At 44.0% G+C, this 24156-nt stretch overlaps 1 protein-coding gene across 4 annotated transcripts in view; it reads right to left on the bottom strand.

Moving 5' to 3' along the window:
* Positions 1-24156, bottom strand: part of gbe1b (glucan (1,4-alpha-), branching enzyme 1b) — a 600154-nt gene that overhangs the window by 161277 nt on the left and 414721 nt on the right. For all 4 annotated transcript variants that reach the window (XM_041211102.1, XM_041211103.1, XM_041211105.1 and 1 more), the window contains exon 12: positions 21408-21579. In XM_041211102.1, the coding sequence (XP_041067036.1) occupies positions 21408-21579 (172 nt within the window). The remainder of the gene's footprint in view (positions 1-21407; positions 21580-24156) is intronic.

Here is a 24156-nt window from a genome sequence, read left to right as displayed (position 1 = left end):
AACATCATTGCAAGAGGTCCTCAGGCTCAACCATCTTCAGCTGCTTTATCAGTGACCTTCCTTCCATAAGATCAGAAGTTGCTGATGGTTGCACAAACATTCAGCACCATTCGCGAGTCCTCAGATACTGACGCAGTCCAAGTCCAAAGGCAGCAAGACCTGCACAACATCCCGGCTTGGGCTGACAAGTGGCAATTACATTCGCGGCACACAAGTGCCAATGAATGACCATCGCCAACGAGAGAATCTAACCATCACTCCCTGATGTTAAATGGCATTACCATCACTGAATCCCCCACTATCAACATCCTGGGGGCTACCATTTACCAGGAACTGGCCATATAAATACTGTTGCCACAAGAGCAGGTCAGAAGCTAGGAATCATGTGATGAGTAACTCACCTCCTAACTCCCCAAAGCCTGACCACCATCTACAAGACATAAGTCAGGAGTGTGATGGAATACTCTCCACTTGCCTGGATTAGTGCAGCTCCAACAACACTCAAGAAGCTTGACACCATCTAGGGCAAAGCAGACAACATCCACAAACATTCACTCCCTCCACCGACGCACAGTAGTAGTGTGTACCATCTACAAGATGTATTGCAGGAATTCACCAAGGCTCCTTCGACAGCACCTTCTAAACCCAGAACCACTACCATCTAGAAGGACAAGGGCAGCAGGTAGATGGGAACACCACCACCTGGAAGTTCCCCTGCAAGCCACTCACCATCCTGATTTGGAAATATATCGCTGTTCCTTCATTGTTGCTGGGTCAAAACCCTGGAATTCCCTTTCAGCACTGTGGTTGTACCTACATCAAATGGACTGCAGCGGTTCAAGAAGGCAGCTCACCACCACCTTCTCATGGGCAACTATGGATGGGCAATAAATGCTGGCCCAGCCAGCAAAGCCCACATCCCATGGATGATTTAAAAAGTCAGTCTTTCTGGGAGGGTTTCCTTATGTGTGTACAATGTCTCAGCTCTACAGCTTTCTGATGTGTTATCCGGAACCTCCCTCACTGTCGTCATCTGAGCGTCTGGTTCTTCAGTAGGTGGCTGCAATTTTGTTTCCTTGACTCTTTCAGGTGTAGTCTGCCCTTCAGACACATCGATACTCAGTTGAGTTCTTTCAACAGGTGACATTGATTCAGTCACGAACACTGGTGGAATCATTTCTGGGTATTTTGTTTCTCCCCTTCTTATATAATCCACATGTCTCCATATGACTCGATCTTCCGCTTTCACGTGGTAGGAAAGAGGTCCCGTTACTGCAGTTATTTCACCAAACAACCATGTCGGTCCTTCTCTAAAATTCTTCACAAATACTTTCTCTCCTACGTTAAACGTCCTGTCCCGAGTATGACAGTCACGTCCAATTTTCTGACTTCCCTGACTCATTCCAACCTCCCCAAGTTTGGCATAATTGGGCTCAATCTTGATCGGAGACAGCGCTTCATCAACAATTTCGCAGATGTGACACCTGCTGTTGTATGAGAGGTGGTTCTATAATGGAAAAGAAAATGTACTAATTTAGTCGCTATAGAATCTCCAGACAATTTCTTCATACCAGATTTGAACGTCTGAACCACTCTCTCAGCCAATCCATTTGAAGAAGTGTGGTATGGTGAAGTTTTCACATGAATAATACCACTGAGGCTGATAAATCGGTGAAATTCAGCACTCGTAAATACCATTCCATTATCTGATCCGACCACTTCCATAGTCCGATGATTGCGAAACTTTGTCGTCGCTTGTGTATTGTAGTAGATGTTGGTGACCTCATTTCATACATGTCCATCTATTTTGAGTGTGCATTGACAATAAGTAGAAGCATTGTTCGCATAAAAGGTCCCACGTTGCCTATGTGTACTCGCACCCATGGCCTTCCTGGCCACTCCCAGGGGTGTAATGAAGCTGCTGGAGGTAATTTTTGCACTTGCTGACACTGCTTCTCACCAAGATTTCTATTTCTCCATCCATCCCAGGCCACCATAGGTAGCTGCGTGCTATTGCCTTCATTCTGGAAATTCCGGGATATGCACTGTGAAGTTCAGATAACAATGGCTTTCGTCCTTTTGGAGGAACAACCACTCGTGCTCCCCACAATAAAATACCTTCCCGGCTGGTCATTTCGTATCTTTTCTGGAAATCAGATTCTTGTCCTTGTGGCCAACAATGAAGAACGTGATCTCACACTTTGGATAAGATTGGGTCTCGACTTGTCCAATCTTTTAATCCAACTGGTACATATCGGTGATGAGTCCAGGAAGTTCAATAATAACCACGTTAAATAATAAAACTAATTCTTGAGGAATTGGAATGTCCTCAACTTTTACTTGCATGGGCAAACGACAGTGCACCTGTGTTTGTAATTTGACTTCTGGGTCTATAAATGAAAGTTTATTCTCGGCCTCCTTTTCAACTTCCATATTGGCCAGACTAATCTCAGAAATAAACAATTTGGCATCAGTTTCTTCCAAATTTAGGTTACATTCCCCTTGATTCAGGTACTTAAAAGTATGTTCTCACCCCCAACACCGTAGCAGCTGCTCCAGTATTCACCTCTCATTCACTCTCATGGTTATAGAGATAGGTTCTGTTCTTCCTACCTTTAAATTATATAACGAATGAATATCTGAATCTATTACTTCAGGCTTTTCAACACTGTTAATCTCATTGGGTTTTCGCTTTTGTCTGAAAGTCTGCCTGATTCTATCTTTACAATATCTCATGAGGTGTCCATTTCGATGACAGAAAAAACATTTGATCTTTTTAAACTGTGATTCATTACAAGGTTGTCTGCTGTCAGGATTATGGAGCCTGGTGAACTAGCTGTATGCCTGATAGCCTACAGAGAGCGAAGATGGCAGAGGAGAGCGTGATTGGAGGCAGCTGGCTGCTCAGAGGGAGGGGCAGCACCCCCTGAAAGAAGGGACGGCTGGGGCTCCCACACATGGCACAGAAGAGCCACAGCGAGTTTTTGCTGGTCGGCATCTAGCGACACCCAGAGTCTATAGACATCGCCTTTCATTCCTGTAGATGATTGAGAACTAGTGTCGCCGAAGACTGCGCGTACCTAGGGAACTGGTCAGTCACATCTGCCACCTGCTGCAGGGTTTGACACCTCAGGGGCACGGAGGGCATCTATTGCCAGTGGCCGTGAAAGTGACTGCGGAACTCAATTTATACGCCAGTGGCTCCTTTCAGGGCTCCACAGGTGACCTCTGAGGGAACTCTCAAGCCTCCACCATGAGGTCACGGATGCCATCTTTGCGAGGGCACACAACTTTGTGTGTTTCGCCCTGGACCAGGACAGCCATGATGTAAGAACGATTGGATTCACTCAGGTCTCTTGTTTCCCACAGGTGCTGGGTGCAACAACTGCACTCGCTCAGGTCTCTGTCACATCACACAGTCAGACAACAACCACAAGAGATTCCATTCACAGCTGGTATGCTACCACCAGAAACGCATCCTGCAGGTGCGCGCACAGTTTCCAGGGAGTGTGCATGACTTCTACCTTCTCAGTTGGTCACAGATCCCTGAAGTCTTCCAGGGCCCAGAGAAGTGGCAAGGATGGATCCTGATGGACAAGGGCTACCCGCAGAGGTTGTGGCTGATGATACCTGTGCGCCTCAGACTGCAGCAGAGCGACACTATAATGAGGCTCATGCTGCAACTTGCAACCTGGTGTAGCAGACCATAAGGATGATGAAAAAGAGGTTCCGGTGCCTGGACCTGTCTGATGGGATCCTACAATATAGTCCGCAGAGGGTGTCACGCATCACTGTCGTCTGCTGCCCTTCACAACCTGACGCTGCAACGGGGCGAGAATTTGGAGGAGTTGATGTCTCCTCTGGTGAGGATGAAGCCGATGGGAATGAGGGTGAGGAGGTCCTCAAATGCGACAATGACGGAGATGAAGCCCTCGCACTGGCCAGACGAGGCAGACGCAATCGGGAGGCCCTCATAGCTGCTAGATTTGTAGAGAATGACGACGACACGCAGTGAGGAAACCCCATAGATCCTCACATTGCATTTGTGAACGTTTGACTTCAGTCTGGCTTATGGCAGCACGAATACCCTCTATGATAATGCTCGTGTAATGGAGACGCAGTGGGGGCCTTCATAGTCACTTGATTGCAGGAGGATGATGACAACATGCAGTGAGGACACTCCACAGATCTGCAGATAGCCTCTAAGAATGTCTGACTCCTGTCTGGCCAAGGGCAACTCACTTGCACTCTGTAATCAGGGTCATATCATAGAGATTCAGCCATGAAACTTTAGAAGCATCTGATTCTTTGTCCGCCTTCAGCACCTGAGCCCTTCAGGAGCACAGCATCACTAGTCACAGATGAAGAGATGGGGGCCAGCCCCTCCTCAAAGATGCTAAGAGCACACAGAGAGAATAACGGAACTCTGTGACGCCTGCCCACAACATTCTGGCAGCAATGACAAGCACCGTTGAGGTGCAGGCATCAGTAATGTCGCCAGGGAGTGTGAGGCTGGACCATCACTATGATCTGAAGGCTGCACAAAGCACAGGGAAGAGGCCCTGGACTGACATGCCTTTATCATGCATGGAAAGGTTTCGCATCTGAGTGACACAAACACTGTTCATCAGAACAAGGAACCATAGGCAGGGAGATATTCTTGAGAGTTTATTGACAATAGTGAACAGTATGTAAAAGTGATTAACACCTATGCCCAATCTGTGCAATTAATTCTTCTTAACTTCCCTAACCCTGCCGCTTTGTCTTGGTGCTCCCTGGACATCTGCAGCAGAGGTAGAGGTGACCTGCTGACCGTGACGCCCTGTCTGTGATGACCTTGGCAGCTGTCCTCTGGAGGGCCGAGACCTGGAGAGCCCCGGCCCGTTTTTGGGGTCCTGCTGTGTAGCAGTGACGCCCTCCTTGGCCAGTGGAGCTGGAGATGCTGAGGTCACAGGAAAAGGAGATTCGGGTGGACCGGATACTCTCGAAGTCACCTACATGGATGGCTCCGGTGTGTGCACCTGCTGATCCTCATCCCCATGGGTGCCCAAGGGCCCCAGGCTCATGCCTTGAGGAGAAGGGATAGCTGGAATGAGATTGAGCTGCCCGGCAACACCCCCTCCCCAAGCGTACACATCATTAGAGGCCAACTATGGCATCAGCGATGGAGTTGAGCCCGCGCAGCAGTGCAGGAGCGAACTCCTGGATCAAGTTCTCCATGGCGGCCCCGGTGCATTGGCATGTTGGAGCTATCACCTCAGAGTGAAGGTGGAAGGAATCCTCCGTCATGCTTGCAATCTGAGGAGTGCAGTGGACATCCCTTCTTGATGTTCCCAAGCTTGCCTTTGCAGCTCCAGCAACTGAAACATGACCGAATCAAAAGGCTCGTCATCTGACCCGGACTCAGAAATGTCTGGCCTACAGCAATCCTCCAAGTGCCGGATACCAGGGAAGTCCCTGTTGCCACCTGTTGTGGATCAGACAGTGTGATGTGCTCACCAAATTGTGATCCCAAGTCTATTCTAAAGCTAGGTCCCAACGAGGTGTGTCTCTGGGCTGGTGGAGAGTGTGGGCTTGCGCCATGGCAGGACTTCAAGGAGGTTGCCTCTAGATTCTTCTTCAGAGGTTTCTTTGGGGTTCGATTGGAGGTCCTAGGTCAAGGACTCTGTCGGCTGTTTCCCAGATGCGCCTGCGGAAGTAGGGGGAAATAATTAGTGTATGGCAGTGGCCTGTAAAACAGGACAAGTCACTCACAAAACGATTGTCTGATGGATGTTGCACTGCTGGACCCTCACATGGTAGGGCACTGCCGATCTCACCATCAGCACAGGACTCGTCCAGATCCTCGCCGGCCAGCTGGGTGGCCCTGTTTTCAAAGTCCTTGAGGTCCTTGATTTCAGGCATTCTTCCAACGGTCTGCGAGCTCTCCCTCGAGTTGTGTGCCAGCTCGTCCTGCATGAATAGAGATGGGGAGTGTAAGCAGCTCCTCTGGAACGTGTGGGTGTTGAGTGGTCCCATGGATGGAATGAGGATAATGATGGTGAGAGTGAGAGAATGAATGACGATGTCCCTTGAACCGGCAGTGAGTGAGATCACTGAGGATGAATGATGGGTTGCAAGTGTGTGAGTTGAGAGGGATGAGAAAAGTGACTTACCCTGGCGGAACGGAGGAGGTCATTCATCCTCTTGCGGCACTGGGTGGCTGCCCTCTTATGAAGGGCGTTGGTGCTGAGCAATACTGCTACCACCTCCCAAGCTTGGTTGGTCACACCGCTGCCCATCCTGGCCAGAGCAGGGGTAGAGGACATCCCTAGGGGCCTCCACGGCATCCAAAAGGAATTCCAATGATATGTCGCTAAACCTAAGGGATGCAGTCTTCTTGCCTTTCGAGGACATCTTCCCTGCAGCAGTAGTGGGCTAGAGCACTGAAACGTGCATGCAGCTGCACTTTAAATATCGTGCCCCATGTGAGGAAGCGGTGAGGTGATGGCGTGGCGGGTGAATGAGAGCCCACCTACCATGGAAGCAGCATGTTTCCCAGGAATGAATAAATAATGTGCCGGTTTGGGACGATACAGCGTGTAAACCCGCCATCACAGCTAGCGGAACCGTCCATGACCGCACTTGGTGCAAATCTGGGATATTTCCACTTGTTAGGGAGACCAAAACTAGAGGTGCTGAATATAAGATAAACCCTAATAAATCCAATAGGGAATTCAAGAGAAACTTCATTACCCAGAGAGTGGTGAGATTGTGGAACTCATTAACAGGGGGAGTGATTTAGGCAAATAGCACAGATGCATTTAAAGGGAGGCAAGATAAGAGATCCCACAAAATATTGTACATTAAGCAAAACTAGAAGTTTAGAATACGGATTGAGTATGAACACCAAAAAGCCAGAAACAATGGTAGTTCAAAGGAATATATTAGAAGAAACAGGAGTGAAGATTGAAGTGGATGGTGCCACACTGGCACAAGTACATAAGTTTGTCTATTTAGGAGAAATGATATCAGGAGATGATAGATATGGTGCTGAAACTTCAAGGATAGCCAGTAGTAATTTTGTGAAGGTGAAGGATGGCTCCTTCAGGAAAACTCAATCTGATAATGAGGAAAAAACTCAGAAGATGCTACATTCTATCCACTTTCCTGTCAGCCAGGACAATAAGTAAAGATTGGTGGAAGAAAACAGAGGCCTTTGAAATGTGAATGCTAAGACATATGCTAAAAATACAATTCTTTTTTATTCATCATTAATGGCACATGTCCGTTGTTGGCTAGGCTAGCAATATATTGCACATCCCTAATTGCCCTTGTGAAGGCAATGGTGAGCTGCCTTCTTGAACCACTGCAGTCCCTGTGGTGTAGGTACACCACAGTGCTGTTAGGGAGGGAGTTCCAGGATTTTGACTCAGTGACAGAGAAGGGACAGTGATATATTTCCAAGTCAGGATGGTGTGTGGCTTGCAGGGAACTTCCAGGTGGTGGTGTTCCCATGTATCTGTTGCCCTTGTCCTTCTAGATGGTACGGTAGTGGATCTAGAAGGTGCTGTCAAAGGAGCCTTGGTGAGTTTCTGCAGTGCATCTTGTAAATGGTACACACTGCTGCCACTGTGTGTCGATGGTGGAGGGAGTGAACGTTTGTGGATGGGGTGCCAATCAAGTGGGCTGCTTTGTCCTGGATGGTGTCAAGCTTCTTGAGTGGACTGTGTTCCATCACACGTCTGACTTGTGCCTTGTAGATGTTGGACAGACTTCGGTGAGTCAGGTGGTGAGTTACTCGCTGCAGGATTCCTAGCCTCTGATCTGCTCTTGTAGTCACAGTATTTATATGGCTCGTCCAGTTCAGTTTCTAGTCAATGGTAACACCCAGGATGTTGATAGTGGGGGATTCAGTGATGGTAATGCCATTGAATGTCGATGAGCAATGGTTAGATTCTCTCTTATTCAAGGTGTTGACATAGTATTGTTACTGGACTAGTATTCAGAGACCCAGGGTATTGCTCTGGAGACCCTGGTTCAAATCCCACCTTTGCAGATGGTGAAATTTGAATTCAATAAAAATCTGGAATTAAAAGTCTGCTGATGAGCACAAAACCACTGTCAGTTGTCATAAAAACCCATCAGGTTCACTAATGTCCTTTAGGGAAGGAAATTTGCCGTCCTTACCTGGTCTGGTCTACATGTGACTCCAGACCCACAGCAATGTGGTTGCATCTTAAATGCCCCCTGAACTAGGACAATTAGGGATGAGCAATAAATGTTGGCCCAGCCAGCCCAATTCTCAAGAATGAATTTTTTTAAAAAAAAGATGGTTATTGCCTGACATTTGTGTGGTGCAAATGTTATTTGCCACTTGCCAGCCAAGCCTGGATATTACGCAGGTTTTGCTGCATTTGGACATGGACTGCTTCAGAAACTGAGGAGTCGCGAATGGTGCCGAACACTGTACAATCGTCAGTGAACATCCCCCACTTCTGACCTCATGACGGAGGGAAGGCCCGTACACAGACCATAAGACAAATGGTGAGGTACCCGAAATTACAGGAGAAAAGGTGAGACACCCAGAAAAGAAAATGTCAGTATTTCTGTCATTTGATCAGAGCTGAAAAGCCACAGAGATCTCTTCTAGAGGGTAAAGTGGAGGGCAGCAGAGGTAGGGGTCGACCAAGGTGCGATTGGATGACGGACATCACAGAGCAGTTGCAGACAAGCTATGGTGAATGTGCGAGGATGGCGCAAGACAAATGAGCACGACAGACCATGACGGCAGCTCGCCTGGTTGGAGTAGCTACAAGCAGCAATAGCAGCAGATACAAATATGAGGAGAAAGGGATGGAAGAATATTCTGTCAGAGCAGGTCTGAGGCGAGCAACTCACCTCCTGACTCCCCAAAGCCTGTCCACCATCTACAAGGCACAGGTCAGGAGTGTGATGGAATACTCCCCACCTGCCTGGATGAGTGCAGTTCCAACCATGCTCAAGGAGCTTGACACCGTCCAGGACGAAGCAGCCTGCTTGATTGGCATCTCATATAGAAACATTATCTCTCTCCAACTTCAATGCACAGTAGCAGCAGTGTGCACCATCTACAAGATGCACCGCAGGAATTCACCAAGGCTCCTTAGACAGCACTTTCCAAACCCATGACCACTGCCACCTAGAAGGACAAGGGCAGCAGATAGATGGGAACACCACCACCTGGAAGTTCCCCTCCAAGCCACTCACCATCTTGACTTGGAAATATATTGCTGTTCCTTCATTGCTGCTGGGTCAAAATCCTGGAAATCCCTCCCAAACAGCACTGTGGGTGTTCCTACACTACATGGACTCCAGTGGTTCATGAAGGCAGCTCATCCCCATCTTCTCAAGGGCAATTAGGAATGGGCAATAAATGGGAAAAGAAGGGAAAAAAAGCACCATGAAATTCTAGACCCTGCAGGGCTATTAATTTCTGTGGAGCCACACAGCTTTGAAGCAAGGCCTAGCCAGTGAAACCCACATCCTATGAATGAATGAATGAAGAATGAAGAATGAATTTTAAAAAAACTAGAACTGAAGTCTAAGCCAACATCTAAATCCCACCTACTTCCAAACATTATCCTGTGATAATCATCGATTTCACATGCAATTTCCAGCAAGATGCACTAGGCATCTTTACTGGAAAGCAAATTTACCATCCAATATCATCAGCCGAGCCATTCATGTTGGAACCCAAGCTGAGCTTTGACAAGCAGGTTTTTAGTGAGATGGGTCTTGACTGATGGCATTGTTAATGACTCCCTTCTATCAGTTTACTGATGATTGGGGGGAGGGCTGTAAAGGCCCAAGCTCGAGTCATCCTGCTTCTACATTGTGGAGTCAATGCCAGTGTTACAGCTGAAAGGCAGCAGCCTAGCTGGTGTGGTGAGATGGTGGTCGGGTTGGGAGTAAAGGTGAAGGGGTCAATGAGTACTGCTGCACAGGTCTGAGCACTACCAAGAACGTACATCCATATACCACCCTTCACAACTTCAGCACACCCCCAAGGACCTTACAGTCACTGAGCTACTTTTGAACGGTAGTCAATATTGCAATGTAGGAATATGCAGCAGCCAATTTGAACACTGCAAGATCCCACAAGCATCAATATATTAATGATTGGGTGACCTTTTTTGGTTATGTTGGCTAAAGGATACATATTGACCAGAACAACAGGAGAGCCCGCCTGGTCTTCGTGGCATGGGATCTTTTATTCCACCTGAGGGCAGACAGGGCCTCTGTCTAACTGCTCATCTGAAAGATGACACCTTTGATAGTACAGCAGTCCCCTCAGTGCTGCACTAAGGTTTCAGGCTGAATTTTTCTGTTCAACTTGAGTAAACGTTCAATAGACCAGACTGTCAGAGAAAAGCACTGCTTATAGGCAGATGTGATATTTCTTTCCATTGGCCTCAGCAGCAAGCTAAAATGAGATGGTCAAGTCTAACACACTGTGCCACTGAGCCCATTTTAAGCAGCAGTCAGCTTGACACAGTATCAGCTTGCTGGGTGCAAAGCATAAATGCTTTCTTCACCACTAAAAGTGGATGAACTGCAATTACCTGTTAATAAGGAAGGTGATAATAACATTATCTTGTACTTTTAATCTTGCTTCAAAGCTGTATGGCTCCACAGAAATTAATAGCCCTGCAGGGTCTAGAATTTCATGGTGCTTTTTTTCCCTTCTTTTCCCAAATGCATTTTAACCGCTCTATATAAGCCTTTCCACCCACTCAGTATCTTAATGTTCAGGCTGTTCTGCAGCAATTGAATTATGAGGCAATCTAGCAGTACACTTCTGCATCACTGCTGTCAGGAATCCAAACAATCTGTTCTAAAATTGTATAGGTAGCATTGTATTGAATAACCATATTCTGAAGATCATTACATGTATTAATACTGAGAACAATAACGTGGGTTTTTTTTTTGAGCCTGTTAAATTTGTCGTTTCTCCACCATTACATCCAGAACAGCTTAAATTAACTGTTGTAAACGTTTCAGACATGTCACTATATTTCTCGATTTTATTTGACTCGACAGACTTTATGAGAACCGAGTTTTCCTTTTCCCAAAACCACAGAACATGAATCAAAACGCTCGTAAACACAATTCAGGTAACGTTTGCTGTTTAAAGCTCAGGTGGTGCCAAAATCTCTCAGCGACAATTCCAAATGTCGTTAAGTGAGAGATTATCTGGAGCCAGGTCTCAATAGTTTAGTGGAAGCAAACTCATTATTGCTCCATTAAGTACATTTTTACTCTCCAGAGCAGCAGACTGTTGTCACTGTTTATGCTCACTAGTTGAATTAACATTCGGAGGCAAAGATTTTACTCTGACCTTTGCGTTGTCACTATGAAAAACTGCTCTATTTAATTTTAACAGGGTGCTTGATGGGACAATGTAGAGGGAGCTTTACTCTGTATCTAACCCCACGCTGTACCTGTCCTAGGAGTGTTTGATGAGGACAATGTAGAGGGAGCTTTACTCTGTATCCAACTCCATTTAGTACCTGTTCTGGGAGTGCTGAAGGAACACTACTCTGTATCCAACGCATACTATAGCTAATCAATGGGCTGGTAGATCAGTGGGTAGCATCTCTTATATTGCAGAATGTGAAAAAAATTCAAGGAAATGGTTAAAATTTTATGACAGAATGCAACAGAATCTTCAGAAAAACAGTTACATGAAAATTAGATCAATAAATATACTTTTGCTTTATTCAAGGCTGTACCTTCTAAACAATGAGTATTGCAATGGCACCACTGGGGGAACTGGCTGTCTGCCAGTAAAGTTCAATTACTAGACACAGCTCTGGTAACAAAACAATACAAATGCAAAAGATTGCAGATTCTGGAAAGCTGAAATAAAAATGCTAGAAATACTCAGCAGGTAAGGCAGCATCTGTGGAGAGAAACAGAATTAATATTTCAGGTTGTGACTTTTCATCTGCAGTGTACTTGAAGCTTTGCTGCTTTGTGTAAGTATTTCCAGCATTTTTAAAATTTTTGTTCCCAACAGCAAACTGTTATGCCTGTTGACTATCTTTACATGATGTCAATTCAGCTTTGTCCACCCTCAGCAGCAACTTTTAAGCCAGTGCCCCTGATGATGTCATTGGATTTCACTGTTTGAGTGGAACCCTTACATTAGAAAAAGGGAGAAAGGGTGGGGTTTGTAAACTTGTGGAGTGTCTCACATTGGCACTGGTAGCTGGTCAATGAGTTACTTTGATGAACATGCTTCACAGATATCCCAAGTTAGAGAAGTGACTGCAGGGTGTGCAACTGTAATGGGTGTCACAGCTGCCCCCATCTCTACTCCTAAAGTAAGTGGACCTATCTATTCAGCTTTGTGGGATATAAACTGACTTTCAATATAAGTAAATAATAAATCCAATAGGGAATTCGGGAGAAACCTCTTCACCCAGAGTGGTGAAAATGCAGAACTCACTGCCGTAAGGTGTGGTAGATGCAATTACTATAGATGCCTTTAGTCGAAGCTAGGTATAGGTAGATGAAAAGATGCTGAGAGGTGAGATGAAGTAGGGAGGAGGCTCATGTGGGGCATAGATTGGTTGGAATGAATGGCCTATTTCTATGGTGTAACCTTTACCTAAGGAGGCGACTGTTCTCACTGACACTCTGACAAGGAGTCAGTCATACCTGTCCCTTAAGTGTATAAGTCACTGAGCAGCAAGCCATGATACATGCACAGTGGCCAGAGCTGGTCTCAGCCTCCAAATACTAATGATGAGCTGCCAAACCAGGTTAAAAGACATTTTAACCCTTTTCCTTTCAAAAGGGAAGGACTGTGGGGGGATCCATAACTAGAGGCCATCAATATAAGATAATCACTAATAAATACACTAGGGGATTCAGAAGAAACTCTTTTATCCAGGGAATGGTGAGAAAGTCGAACTCATTACTACAGGGAATGGTAAAGTGAATAGTACAGTATAGAGGTTAATTAAGGGTGAGAGGAATAGAAGGATATGTTGATAGGGTGAGATGAGATAGGGTGTGTAGAAGCTTGTGTAGAGCATAAACACTGGCATAGTTAGGCTGGGTTGAATGAAAAGCCTTTGCTTCACGAGTCAGAAAGAACTCTGGCTTCAGTCACCCACTTTTGCCTCTCTGAGTCTCTCTCTCTTTCCTCCTTCAAGATGCTCCTTAAAAGCTACATCTTTGACCAAGCTTTTGGTCACCTGTACTAACATCAGCTTATGTGACTCAACGTCAAATACTGTTTGAAAACATTTTGGTGTGCTTCACTAGCTGAGGGTGCTAAATGAATGCAAGTTATTGTTGGTGAAGGGGTCTGCATTAACTAAAAGGTATTGAAGCAGGGGGAAAGTAGTATTAAATAATTTCCCAAACACAGTGAAGTGAATGGATGCAATTTACCGACAAAATCTGGCTCCATTAGGCAGAAAACCATCTAGGTGGTTGGAAACAGCATCTTAAGAAATCAACTGTGTGTCATGAGGCCTGGACAAAGAACAGAGCTATAGAGTCATTATGGCACAGGAGGAGGTTGTTCATCTCATTGAGTCCATGCCAGATCATGACTTCTATTTTCCAGGGCCAGGTTTCTCTTCTTTATCTGCTAAAGTCATTGATTCAAGTCCAACTCCACAGGCTTGGAGCACATAGTCCAGGTTGACACTCCAGTGCAGTACTGAGGGAGTGATGTGCTGTCGAAGATGCCATCTTTCTTATGAGACCTTAAAATAATGTCCCTCTTAGATGGGGACATATGTTCCCATGGCATTATTCTGCAGAAGAGAAGGAGAGCTTTCTGGAGAAAGCTGTTTCCAACCACCTAGTGGGTTTTCTGCCCAATGGAGTCAGATTTTGTAGGTAAATTGCATCCATTCACTTCACTGTGTTCGGGAAATTATTAGCTAATATTTTTCCCTCAATCAACATCACAAAAAATAGATTATTTGGTCCTTATTTGGTTTGTGGGAGCTTGCTGTGCTCAAAATTGCTGCTGCGTTTCCTACATTGCAACAACAATTACACTTCAAAAACTATTTCACCTTGGGGCATCGAAGGTCAATAAACACGTTGTAGAAACGCAGGTTCTTGTTTTCTTTTAAACAAATGGATTATACTTATAACTGCAATTTAAAGAGCACACACCACAGCTAAATGTAAAAATAATGGAAATCCATAAAAACATTTGACCTCAAGGGGACAAATTCAGATTCTGAACACCTTGTATACATTTCATAAAAGCACATTAGTCGGAGCCAAAGCATCCACTTCTGCTATGCCTGTTAAAGGAACTTAGGAATAGGAGGATGCCATTTAGCCCCTGAAGATTTCCTTGAACGGTGGAATAGACTGTGATCTACCTCTACATACCCATCTTTGCACCATATCTCTTAACAGCTTTGGTTAATATAAATCTATATTTTTTTTTAAATTAACAACTGATCTGGCATTAAGTTCTTTTGTGCTAGGGTGTCCCAAACTCCTACCCCTGTTTTTTGTGTAGAGATATCCGTAATTTCACTTCTGAAAGGTCTGGCTCTAATTTTTAGACCATAACCTCTAGAGCTAAACTTGCTAATCAGCAGAAACAGTTTCTCCTTATTTACATTACTTATTCTGCTCAATAACTTGTAATACTACTTTGGTGAAATCACTGATTAACTTTCTAAATTCCACGGAATACAACTCAGTTTGTGTAATCTCTACTCGTAATGTAACTCGGAGTACAAGTATCATTTTGGTAAATTAACACTGCACTTCCTCCGAGGTCAATATAACCTTCCTAAAGTGCACAGAACTGCTCAAAATTCTCCAAATGTGGTCTACCCAGGACTTTGTAAAGCTGAAGTATGACCTCTACCCCCTCGTATTCTAGTCCTCTAGATATAAAGGCTTAGCTTTTTTGATTATTTTCTGTACCTTTTTGTTATATTTTAATAGACCTAGAGTTCCAAGTCTCTCTGGCCTCCACAGTTTCTAGCTTTTCCTGTTCTATTCTTTAAGTCCAAAATGGATTATATTTACTGACGCTGAAATCCATTTGCCACACTCTCGTTCATTTAGCTTTTTCTTGTTCTTTATTGGAATTTGGGTGTTGCTGCCCAGGCCAGCTATTTGTTACGCATACCGAATTGCCCTTGAACTGAGTGGCTTGCTAGGCCATTTCAGAGGGCAGTTAAGAGTCAACTACATTGCTGAAAGTCTGCAGTCACATGTAGACCAGACCAGGTGAGGTGGCAGATTTCCTTCCCTAAAGAACATTAATGAACTTAGGTGGGTTTTTACAACAATCGATGATAGTTTCATGGCCATCATTACTGAAATTAGCTTCAAATTCTAGGCTTTATGAATGGAAGAATTAGCCTGGGCCTCTGGATTACTAATCAGTGACATTTCCACAATACCACCATTGCTCCCAGTTAATCCATCAACATCTCTATGTTATTTTATGCTTCCATCCACAATTTTTATAAGGCCACCTCTTTTTGCGTCATTGGGAAATTTGGATATGTGTCCTTGTATCCCAGCACCTACAAGTCTTTAATAAGTACAGTGAATAGATGAGGCCCAATATAGATCCTTACGGGATAATACTAGTCACATCCTGCCAGATAGAGTACCTGCCCATTATCCCTCCACTTTGTCCCTGCCACTCAATCAATTCTCTAACCAGGTCAATATTATGCCTTCAATTCCATGAGCTTCAACATTAACTAACAGGTTCTTGAGTGAATTTATCAAATTGTTTCTGGAAATCCATATAAATAATTTCCACAACAGACCCCTGTCCACCACTATTAGGTTCATCAAGTACTTCATACCCTTTACAAATCCATGCTGGATCTCTGTGTTAAGCTGAAAAATCACTTCTTCACAATAGATTCTAGTGATTTCCCAACAAATGTTAGTCTAACTGGTCTAGAATTCCCTGGTTTCCCTTTCACCGTTCTTAAATACAAGAGTGGCATGCACAGTGTTCCAAGCTAAAGGAAGGGTTCCTAAATCGAGGGAAGATTATAGTTTGGGCATCCACAGTGTCCTCACCTACTGTCTTTCCCAAAACAGGGATGAAATGGGAACTAAAACAGAAAGACCAGTACTCCCGCTCACTGGGTAGCAAACTCGATCTCCCAGTAGAATCAGAAGAGAACAGGAAAACCACGCAAAACCACAAAACACTGGCAATGCATAGTGTAGAAATATCTCAAAGGAAAGATAAGTTAACACACCAGGTGCAGACCCTTCAACAGAACTTGAAGCTGGAAGACAAACAAATTCCTTAATCGGACTTAACAGAACAAAGCGGGGAGGAAGATGCACCTTGCATTAATATAGCACCTTTAATGTATTAAAATATCACAAAGAGCTTCACAGGAACGTAAAGCAGGCAAAATTTGACCCCAAACCATATAGACGCAGGATAGATGATAAAGAGGTAGATTTTAAGGACATCGTAAAGGAAGTGTGAGAGGCAGAAGTTTTAAGGAGGGAATTTCGGAACCCGGGGCATAGCCACCAATGGTGGGCTGATGGAAATTGGCAACAGGCAAGAATTGGAGGAGAGCAGCTACCTTGGAGGGCTGTTGAACTGGAGGAGGAAACAAAGCTAACAACATGCCTCACCCATAATGGAACCCACACACCATTTGCTTTGGTGATATTTAACATGCATGATTGAGCACCTATGATCACAGACAGAATCACAGAATCTTACAGCTCAGATGGAGGCCATTTGAACTGTCATGCCTGTGGCAGCTATTTGAAAGAGTTGTCCAATTTAGTTCCATACCACGGCTTTTGCCCCATAACTCTGCAAGTTAGTACTCTTAAAGTAAAGTTTCCTTTTGAAAGTTCCTCTGAGATCTGCTTCCCCTGTCCTTCCAGATAGTGTGTACGTTCTAGCTCTAAACAATAAGATAAAAGCAAAATACTGCAGATGCTGGAAATCTAGAACAAAAACAAAAATATCTGGAAAAACTCAGCAGGTCTGATAGCATCTGCAGAGAGGGATACAGTTAACGTTTCCAGTCCGTATGACCCTTCATCAGATCTAAACAACCCTGTGTGAATAAAATTTCTCATTTTCCCTCTAGGTTTTTTGCCAATTATTTTAATTCTGTTCTTTGTCTGGTTACCTGCTCACTTGTCAGTGGAAACAATTTCTCCTTATCAGGTCTATCGAAATTTCTCAATTTGAAACATCCCTAATAAATCTCCCTTTAACCTTCTTTGTTCGGAGAACAATCCCAGCTTTTCTAGTCATTCCATATAACTCGGGACACAAAATTGATGGGCAGGAAAAGACCAGCTGGTCCATCAAACCTGCCCCACATCACAATGACTGCAGCATCGGGACTAAACACTTCTTTTCTCTGTCAACCTCCACCCCATTCTGTTACCACACTTGCACCTCATCTTCAAGTATAACACACATGTGGGGGAAACCAAACCTGGGGACAGCAACCTGCACAGTATTAAATTGGTGTTCTTTGATTTATGCTGAACAGTTCTATTGATGCAGCCTAGTGCCCTATTAACTTAAGTTATGGTTTTTCAGCATAGATCATGATTTTGCTGAATAACACTGGGATCTTTCTTTCTCTCAACCCTCTTCAGTTTTGTTCCCGCAAATCATCATCATTGTGGTGATGAACAAATGGTGATACTGTACATTTCCAGTCAGGATGGTGTGTGACTTGGAGGGGAACTTGCAGTGGTGATGTTCTCATGTGTCTGCTACCCTTATTCTTCTAGGTGATAGAGGTCACGTGTTTGGAAGGAACTGTCAAAGGAGCCTTTTTGGGTTGCTGCATTGCATCTTGTAGATGGTACGCGCTGCTGCTACGGTGTGTTGGCAGTGGAGGGAGCGAATGTTTAAGGTGGCAGATGGGATGCCAATTCAGCAGACTGCTTTGTCCTGGATGATGTCGACTTTCTTGAGTGCTGTTGGAGCTGCACTCAGCCAGGCAAGTGGAGGGTATTCCATCACACTCCTGACTTGTGCCTTGTACAGTGGAAGGCTTTGGAGAGTCCGGGGCAATGTTTCCTCTTAAGTTGTGTTGGTGTGTGGCTGTGCAGGGATAAAACTGGCCACACATGGCAATGTCTATTTTAAGATGCGCACATTTGGACTGTGTCAATCTTAAAGGAATTCCACAGTGCAACAAGCCAGCCACACACAGCAACATTGGTCAGGGGGTGGGGGTGGGGGTGAGTCTTATCATAGAATATATAGCCTCTGACCTACTCAAAGTCACAGTCATTAAGTGGCTGATTCAGGAAAGTTTCTGGTCAATGGTAACCACCAGCATGCCAGTACGTCACTTATGATTCTGGTCAAGCCAGTCTCGGTTCTACACACACAGCAAAATCCGCATCCAAACAGAGAGCTTGCAGAGAAGCGCACATGGAATTGTAGAGCAGCGACATGTTTGAAAAAAGCGAGATTAACCAGGAGCACTGTTTGGAAATAATGTTGAGTCAAGCCTAGTCTTTTAAATCCTATTTAAACAAATTATGACGTGGATTGGGTACTGTTCCAACTCAAGGGTGAAGGCACAATTTTCAGACAAGGTACAGAAATCTTGGCTGACTTCAGTGTGTTTGACACTGATGCCACGTGACTGAAATTTTTCATTCCCCAACACTTCAGTTGAATACAAAATTCAAGACAAAAAAATGCTTTAAGCTAAATCAGTCTTTCCCCAAACAGACTGCCATCAAAGTAGATTAACAATGTAGTAGAGTCCTTTCCAGAAAACTGTCTTGAGCAGCAACATGAAAGATGAATCTTGGCACCAGTATGTATGGTTTCTCAATTTCACTGTGAACTGTATGTTACAGTCAGGCTGTATTGTGGCCAGGTCCGCAGGAAGTATATTCCCCACATTTTACAATTCAAGTTCTAATAGATCTTCTCCAAACAGCTGTGGTTCTGCACAGTACTGCCAAAGAACTTTCACTGTTAAAGGAAACACATTCAAGTCAGTCAAGGCAAGCATCTGAAGAAGAGTTATACAGACTCGAAACGTTAACTCTGTCTTTCTCTCCACAGATGCTGTTAGAGCTGCTGAGTTTTTCCATTATTTTCTGTTTTTGTTTAAGAAAAGCATTAGGGAAGTCCTCTTCTGGAGATCAAGGGTGTGGCTGACCTACCAAATGAGTACTTTACATCGGTCTTCACAAAAAAGGGTACTGCCAATATCACAGTAAAGGAGGAAACAGGAGAGAAATTGAATAGGATTTAAACTGATAAAGAGGAAGTGCTTGAAAGATTTCAACGCTCAAAGTAGTGAAGTCATTCAGTCCAGATGGGATGCATCTTTGGTAATGAGCTAAGTTAAAGGTAGCAATAGCCTCAGACCACAATTTTTCAATTCCCCCTTGGATTTGGGAGTGACAGCCAGAGGACAGAAAATGTTACATCTCTGTTCAGAGAATAGGAGAAGAGAGATGAACCTTGCAATTACAGGCCAGTCAGCCTAACATTGGTGGCAAGAAAACTTATAGCGACAATGATCCCAGGGCAAAATTTAATTGTCACTGGAATTTGCTTACTAAATCCTCTGATTTTTCCTATTCTTCCTTTCAAGCCGTTGGGTAAAACCCACTTCATTGATCAAACCATTGTTTGTCCTCTCCTACTACCTACCACTTTAGATCAGCATCCACTTTTGTCTGGTTATGTCTCTTGTGAGGTGCTTTGGAACACTTTACCATGTTGAAGGTGCTGAATAAATAACAACTTTCGTTGCAAGTTGTTCTTCTGGGAGATCCATTTGCACACTGTCTTCTGGACACTGCTCCGGGCTTTACTGCAGTCTCTCCTACTTTGCTTTAAGGCCAGAATAACCAACATCGCTAAAGTATCTTGTGAATGACTGGTGGGGTTGGAAAGGCTTGTAACTGCATTAAATCGAGAAATATTTGTCTGCCTGCATCTTTATATGACACAAGCATAATTTCCTTAAGTACAAAACACACACTAGAGAGCTCAATCAACACTATTAAAACAGATTAAAATCCCACCTATCCTTTTCTTCCTTTACTGCCTAGTTTAAGTACTCATCTGTGATTCGTTGATTCATTTAATTATAGTTGATTCATTTCTGCTCTATTACCACTAAAATTCTAAAATGACTTCAACCCCATGACTGTGTGTTGTTGCTGAATGTGCTAATCAGTTCAAGATTTTCAACTGAGGCCTTTAACTTGTGTGTGTCTCACACCAAGCAGAATCTGACCGTTAAACTAAATAATTGGAGGAAGTCTGGAACATGTTTAATTTGTTCTTTCACAATTTTCACAGCAACTTTTTGTAAAGTAAAGTCCCACCCTAATTTGCAACCAATGTAGTCACAAGGTCTGAATAATGAAAGTCAGTCACGCAATATCCCACTATGAAAAACTGACAGCTCCATCACAGCAGTTAACAACCTTGAGTAACCGAGATTGATTTAAAACAACCTTGAGAAACTAAGTACTGCCCCACTGACAGTGCAGCACTCCCTCAGTACTGACCCTCCGACAGTGCAGCGCCCCCTCAGTACTGACCCTCCGACAGTGCAGCGCCCCCTCAGTACTGATTGATTGCAGCACTGAGGGAGTGCTGCGCTGTCGGAGGGTAAGTACTGAGGGAGCGTTGCGCTGCCGGAAGGTCAGTACTGAGGGACCATTGCGCTGCCGGAGGGTCAGTATTGAGGGAGCATTGCACTGTCAGAGGGTCAGAACTGAGGGAGTGCTGCACTGTCAGAGGGTCAGTACTGAGGGAGCGCTGCACTTGATTTAAAACAACATTGAGGAACTCTAAGTACTGCCCCTCTGAAAGTGCAGCACTCCCTCAGTACTAGCCCTCTGACAGCGCAGCACTCCCTCAATCCTGACCCTCCAACAGTGCAGTGCTCCCTCAGTACTGACCCTCCAACAGCGCAGCGCTCCCTCAGTGCTGACCCTCTGACAGTGCAGCACTCCCTCAGTACTGACCCTCTGACAGCGCAGCACTCCCTCAGTACTGACCCTCCAACAGTGCAGCGCTCCCTCAGTACTGACCCTCCAACAGCGCAGCGCTCCCTCAGTGCTGACCATCTGACAGTGCAGTGCTCCCTCAGTACTGACCCTCCATCAGCGCAGTACTCCCTCAGTGCTGCAATCAATCAGTACTATTTGGTAATGCAGCACCTCACCAGGATTGTTGGCCCTGGTTTTTAAGTTCAAACCTCTGGAGTTGGACTTGAACCCACAATTTTCTGATTTGGATGTGAGAATGTTACCCATTGAGTTGCAGCTGATGCCAAAGCAACAAAAACAAAGAATATTCCATCTTTGGTGGTTAGGCCAAACAACACTGTTTTACTCTTACTTATTCATAGGCACCACAGCAGACTTACCAATGAAATTCAGGTATCCTTCTCCTCCCAGAGCATGTGTGATGAGACGGATCATTTTGTGTAACTGTATGCCTCGGTCTACCACTGGCGTGAGGGGAGACAGAATGCTCATATTCGTATACATCTCTGCATCCATCAGCCAAAATGCTAAGGTCTTGTCCCCAACAAGGGCCTGTGTAAGAAAATCTAAATGAATGGAGTGCCAGAATACCCATGCATTCAGGTGCGCTTGTAAAGAGGTAACACGGAAAACTTTGCTGAATTCACTTCAATAAATCACAAATTATACTTCAACACAGGATACACCAAACGGAAGCTTGGGTTGTTCTCTTTATAGCAGAGATGGTTAAGGGCAGTTGTTCAAAATTATTACTAGTAAATAGAAAAAAATTGTTTCCAGTAGCAGGAGGATCAGTAGCCAGAGGTCACAGATTTAAGGTAATTGCCAAAAGAACCAGTGGGAAGATAGGGAGAAATCTTTATACATAGCAAGGTGTTGTGATCTGAAATGTGCTGTCTGAAAGAGCAAATAAGTAGATTCAATTGTAACTTTCAAAAGGGAATTGGATGAATACGTGTAAAGGAAATAGGTGTAGAGTTATGGAGAAAAAGGGGAGTGGGACTAATTGGAATGTTCTTTCAAAGAGCCAGTACAGACACAATGGGCCAAACAGCCTCCTCCTGTATAATTCTATCAAATAGTAATCAACTTGACAAGTTATTATGTATTCAGGTTCCACAACACTTCCTGGTTGGACATGCCAGGTTGTACAGGGCCAAATGCGAAGTTCTGTTCTTTTGCCCTACTTTCAAAAGGTTTGTGATTCTTGCTGGTCTACACTTCCACAGGCACAATACACACTCCTCTTAGAGACCTTCCTCATGTGACGGCGATTCATCATAGGCAACCCAAATTGTTATGGCAGGCCGATGGTAAATGCCAAGTTACTCAAATCCCAGAGGGAAACTAGAAGTAGCTGCCACAACTATTTGCAATTTGTATTTATTTTGAGAAGGAGGCTTTGAATTCAGTAAAAGGCCACCGAGGCTGAGAGGGTTTTACAAAACTAAATTAAACATGTAATAACAAAAGAAAAGATTGTAAACCCATACATATGTCCACAAATTACTACTATAATAAATTCTAGATCCCCTAATTAATCTAACTCCCAGTTTCAGCTCTGTTAAGGCAACAGTAAGATACACAGATTTTAAAAGACCCAGGCAAAGTAACACGATACCTTGAACAGTCTAATTCAAAGTGAGTTTTTTTCAGCTTTGGTTCCTTGTAGACAGCAGCTTTAGGCTTAGATGCTGGAGACTTTTCACACTTGTGTTAGATCTTAAAATGCCTTCTCTTCTTTATACATATTTTCCCCTTTGAATGCAAATTCCCATTGTTTCACTATGACTTTGGATTTTACCTCTCTAATAGTAAAAATATAGCATAATACTAATTTTACTAGTAATCTTTGGGAAAAATAAACACACTGTTTCTTAACTTCTCCTGGCACCCCCTTTTTTGAATTCAAACAACTCTGGTTTATTTAAAAATGCAAATGTTCCTTTACACCTCACATTCTAAAACTTCACCCATGTTTACTGATTTAGCATTTCAAACGTAGTTTCTCTTACATCAAAGCCTTCAGGCCAGATAATTCAATTAAGAGACACACACACACACACACAACATTATGAAAATTATACCTTCCTGACAAAATCCTGATTTCATGCGATGCTTTCCAGCATGCATCATAGGTAGGGATCAGGAGTGAAAATCCTGGCTGATTTTCTTCCCCCTTGCAAAGCTCAGGGATACTAAGTGCAATGATAGCTTTTAAACTACCTCTGCAACTGAGGTCAGTTAACGCAGTATAGAACAACTTGCATTTATATAGTGCCTTTAGCTTAGTAAACCATCCGAAGGCACTGCTATTTCATTGACTGTAAAGTGCTTTGGGACATCTAGTGGTTGTGAAAGGTGCTAGATAAAAGCAAGTCTTTCTCAACTCCACTGCAGCAATTAGTGAACAAAAGTTGGCATGAAGCCACTGGAGTCCAAGATCTCCAAACAAACACGAAAAAACGATGTTACAGAATACCATTTGTTTTTTGCGGATCTGCGACTGTTTATGGGTAAAATAATGCTCAGAAAAGTGAAACAGCATTAAAGATGTGAGCTTTTCATTGTCCTTCAGAGCAGCTAATAGCATTTTAACATGGTTGGTGAGCCATCAGGTTTATCAGTCTTTTTCATAAGATTTGTCTACTGAGGGAGTTGATAGGATTTCAAATTTAAGCACAGTTGTTACAACATTCTCAGCCAATCATTACTGGTTAAATTATATCAACTTGAATGCTAAAATCTAACTTACAAAAGGAAAACTAAAAATCAAAACTTAAGGTCTAGACAAATCTTCAAAAAAGCTTGGCAGCCATGTTCTTACAAGACATACCAAGGCCATTGCAGTGAATTGTCCTACAGTAGCTGAAATATATAATGGAAACGGTGTTCGAGTAAATAATTTTACATGTGCCCAACAAGTAATATACAGCAACTGCATATGGAATCACAATTTCCATAAAGTGGACAAGCAGGGCTGTGTGATTCATTGTTATCTAATTTGTTTCTCTGCTGAATATATAGGCATGTAATCCAAGGGGTAAGTTTTAAGGAGCCTCTTAAAGGACGAGAGGGAGGAAAGGCGGAGAGGTTTTGGGAGGGAATTCCAGAGCTTAGGGCCGAGGC

The sequence above is a fragment of the Carcharodon carcharias genome, chromosome 18 (genome assembly GCF_017639515.1).
Source record: "Carcharodon carcharias isolate sCarCar2 chromosome 18, sCarCar2.pri, whole genome shotgun sequence".
Taxonomy (NCBI): domain Eukaryota; kingdom Metazoa; phylum Chordata; class Chondrichthyes; order Lamniformes; family Lamnidae; genus Carcharodon; species Carcharodon carcharias.
The sequence above is the reverse complement of the archived record's forward strand: the minus strand, read 5'-3'. Positions and strand labels throughout refer to the sequence as shown.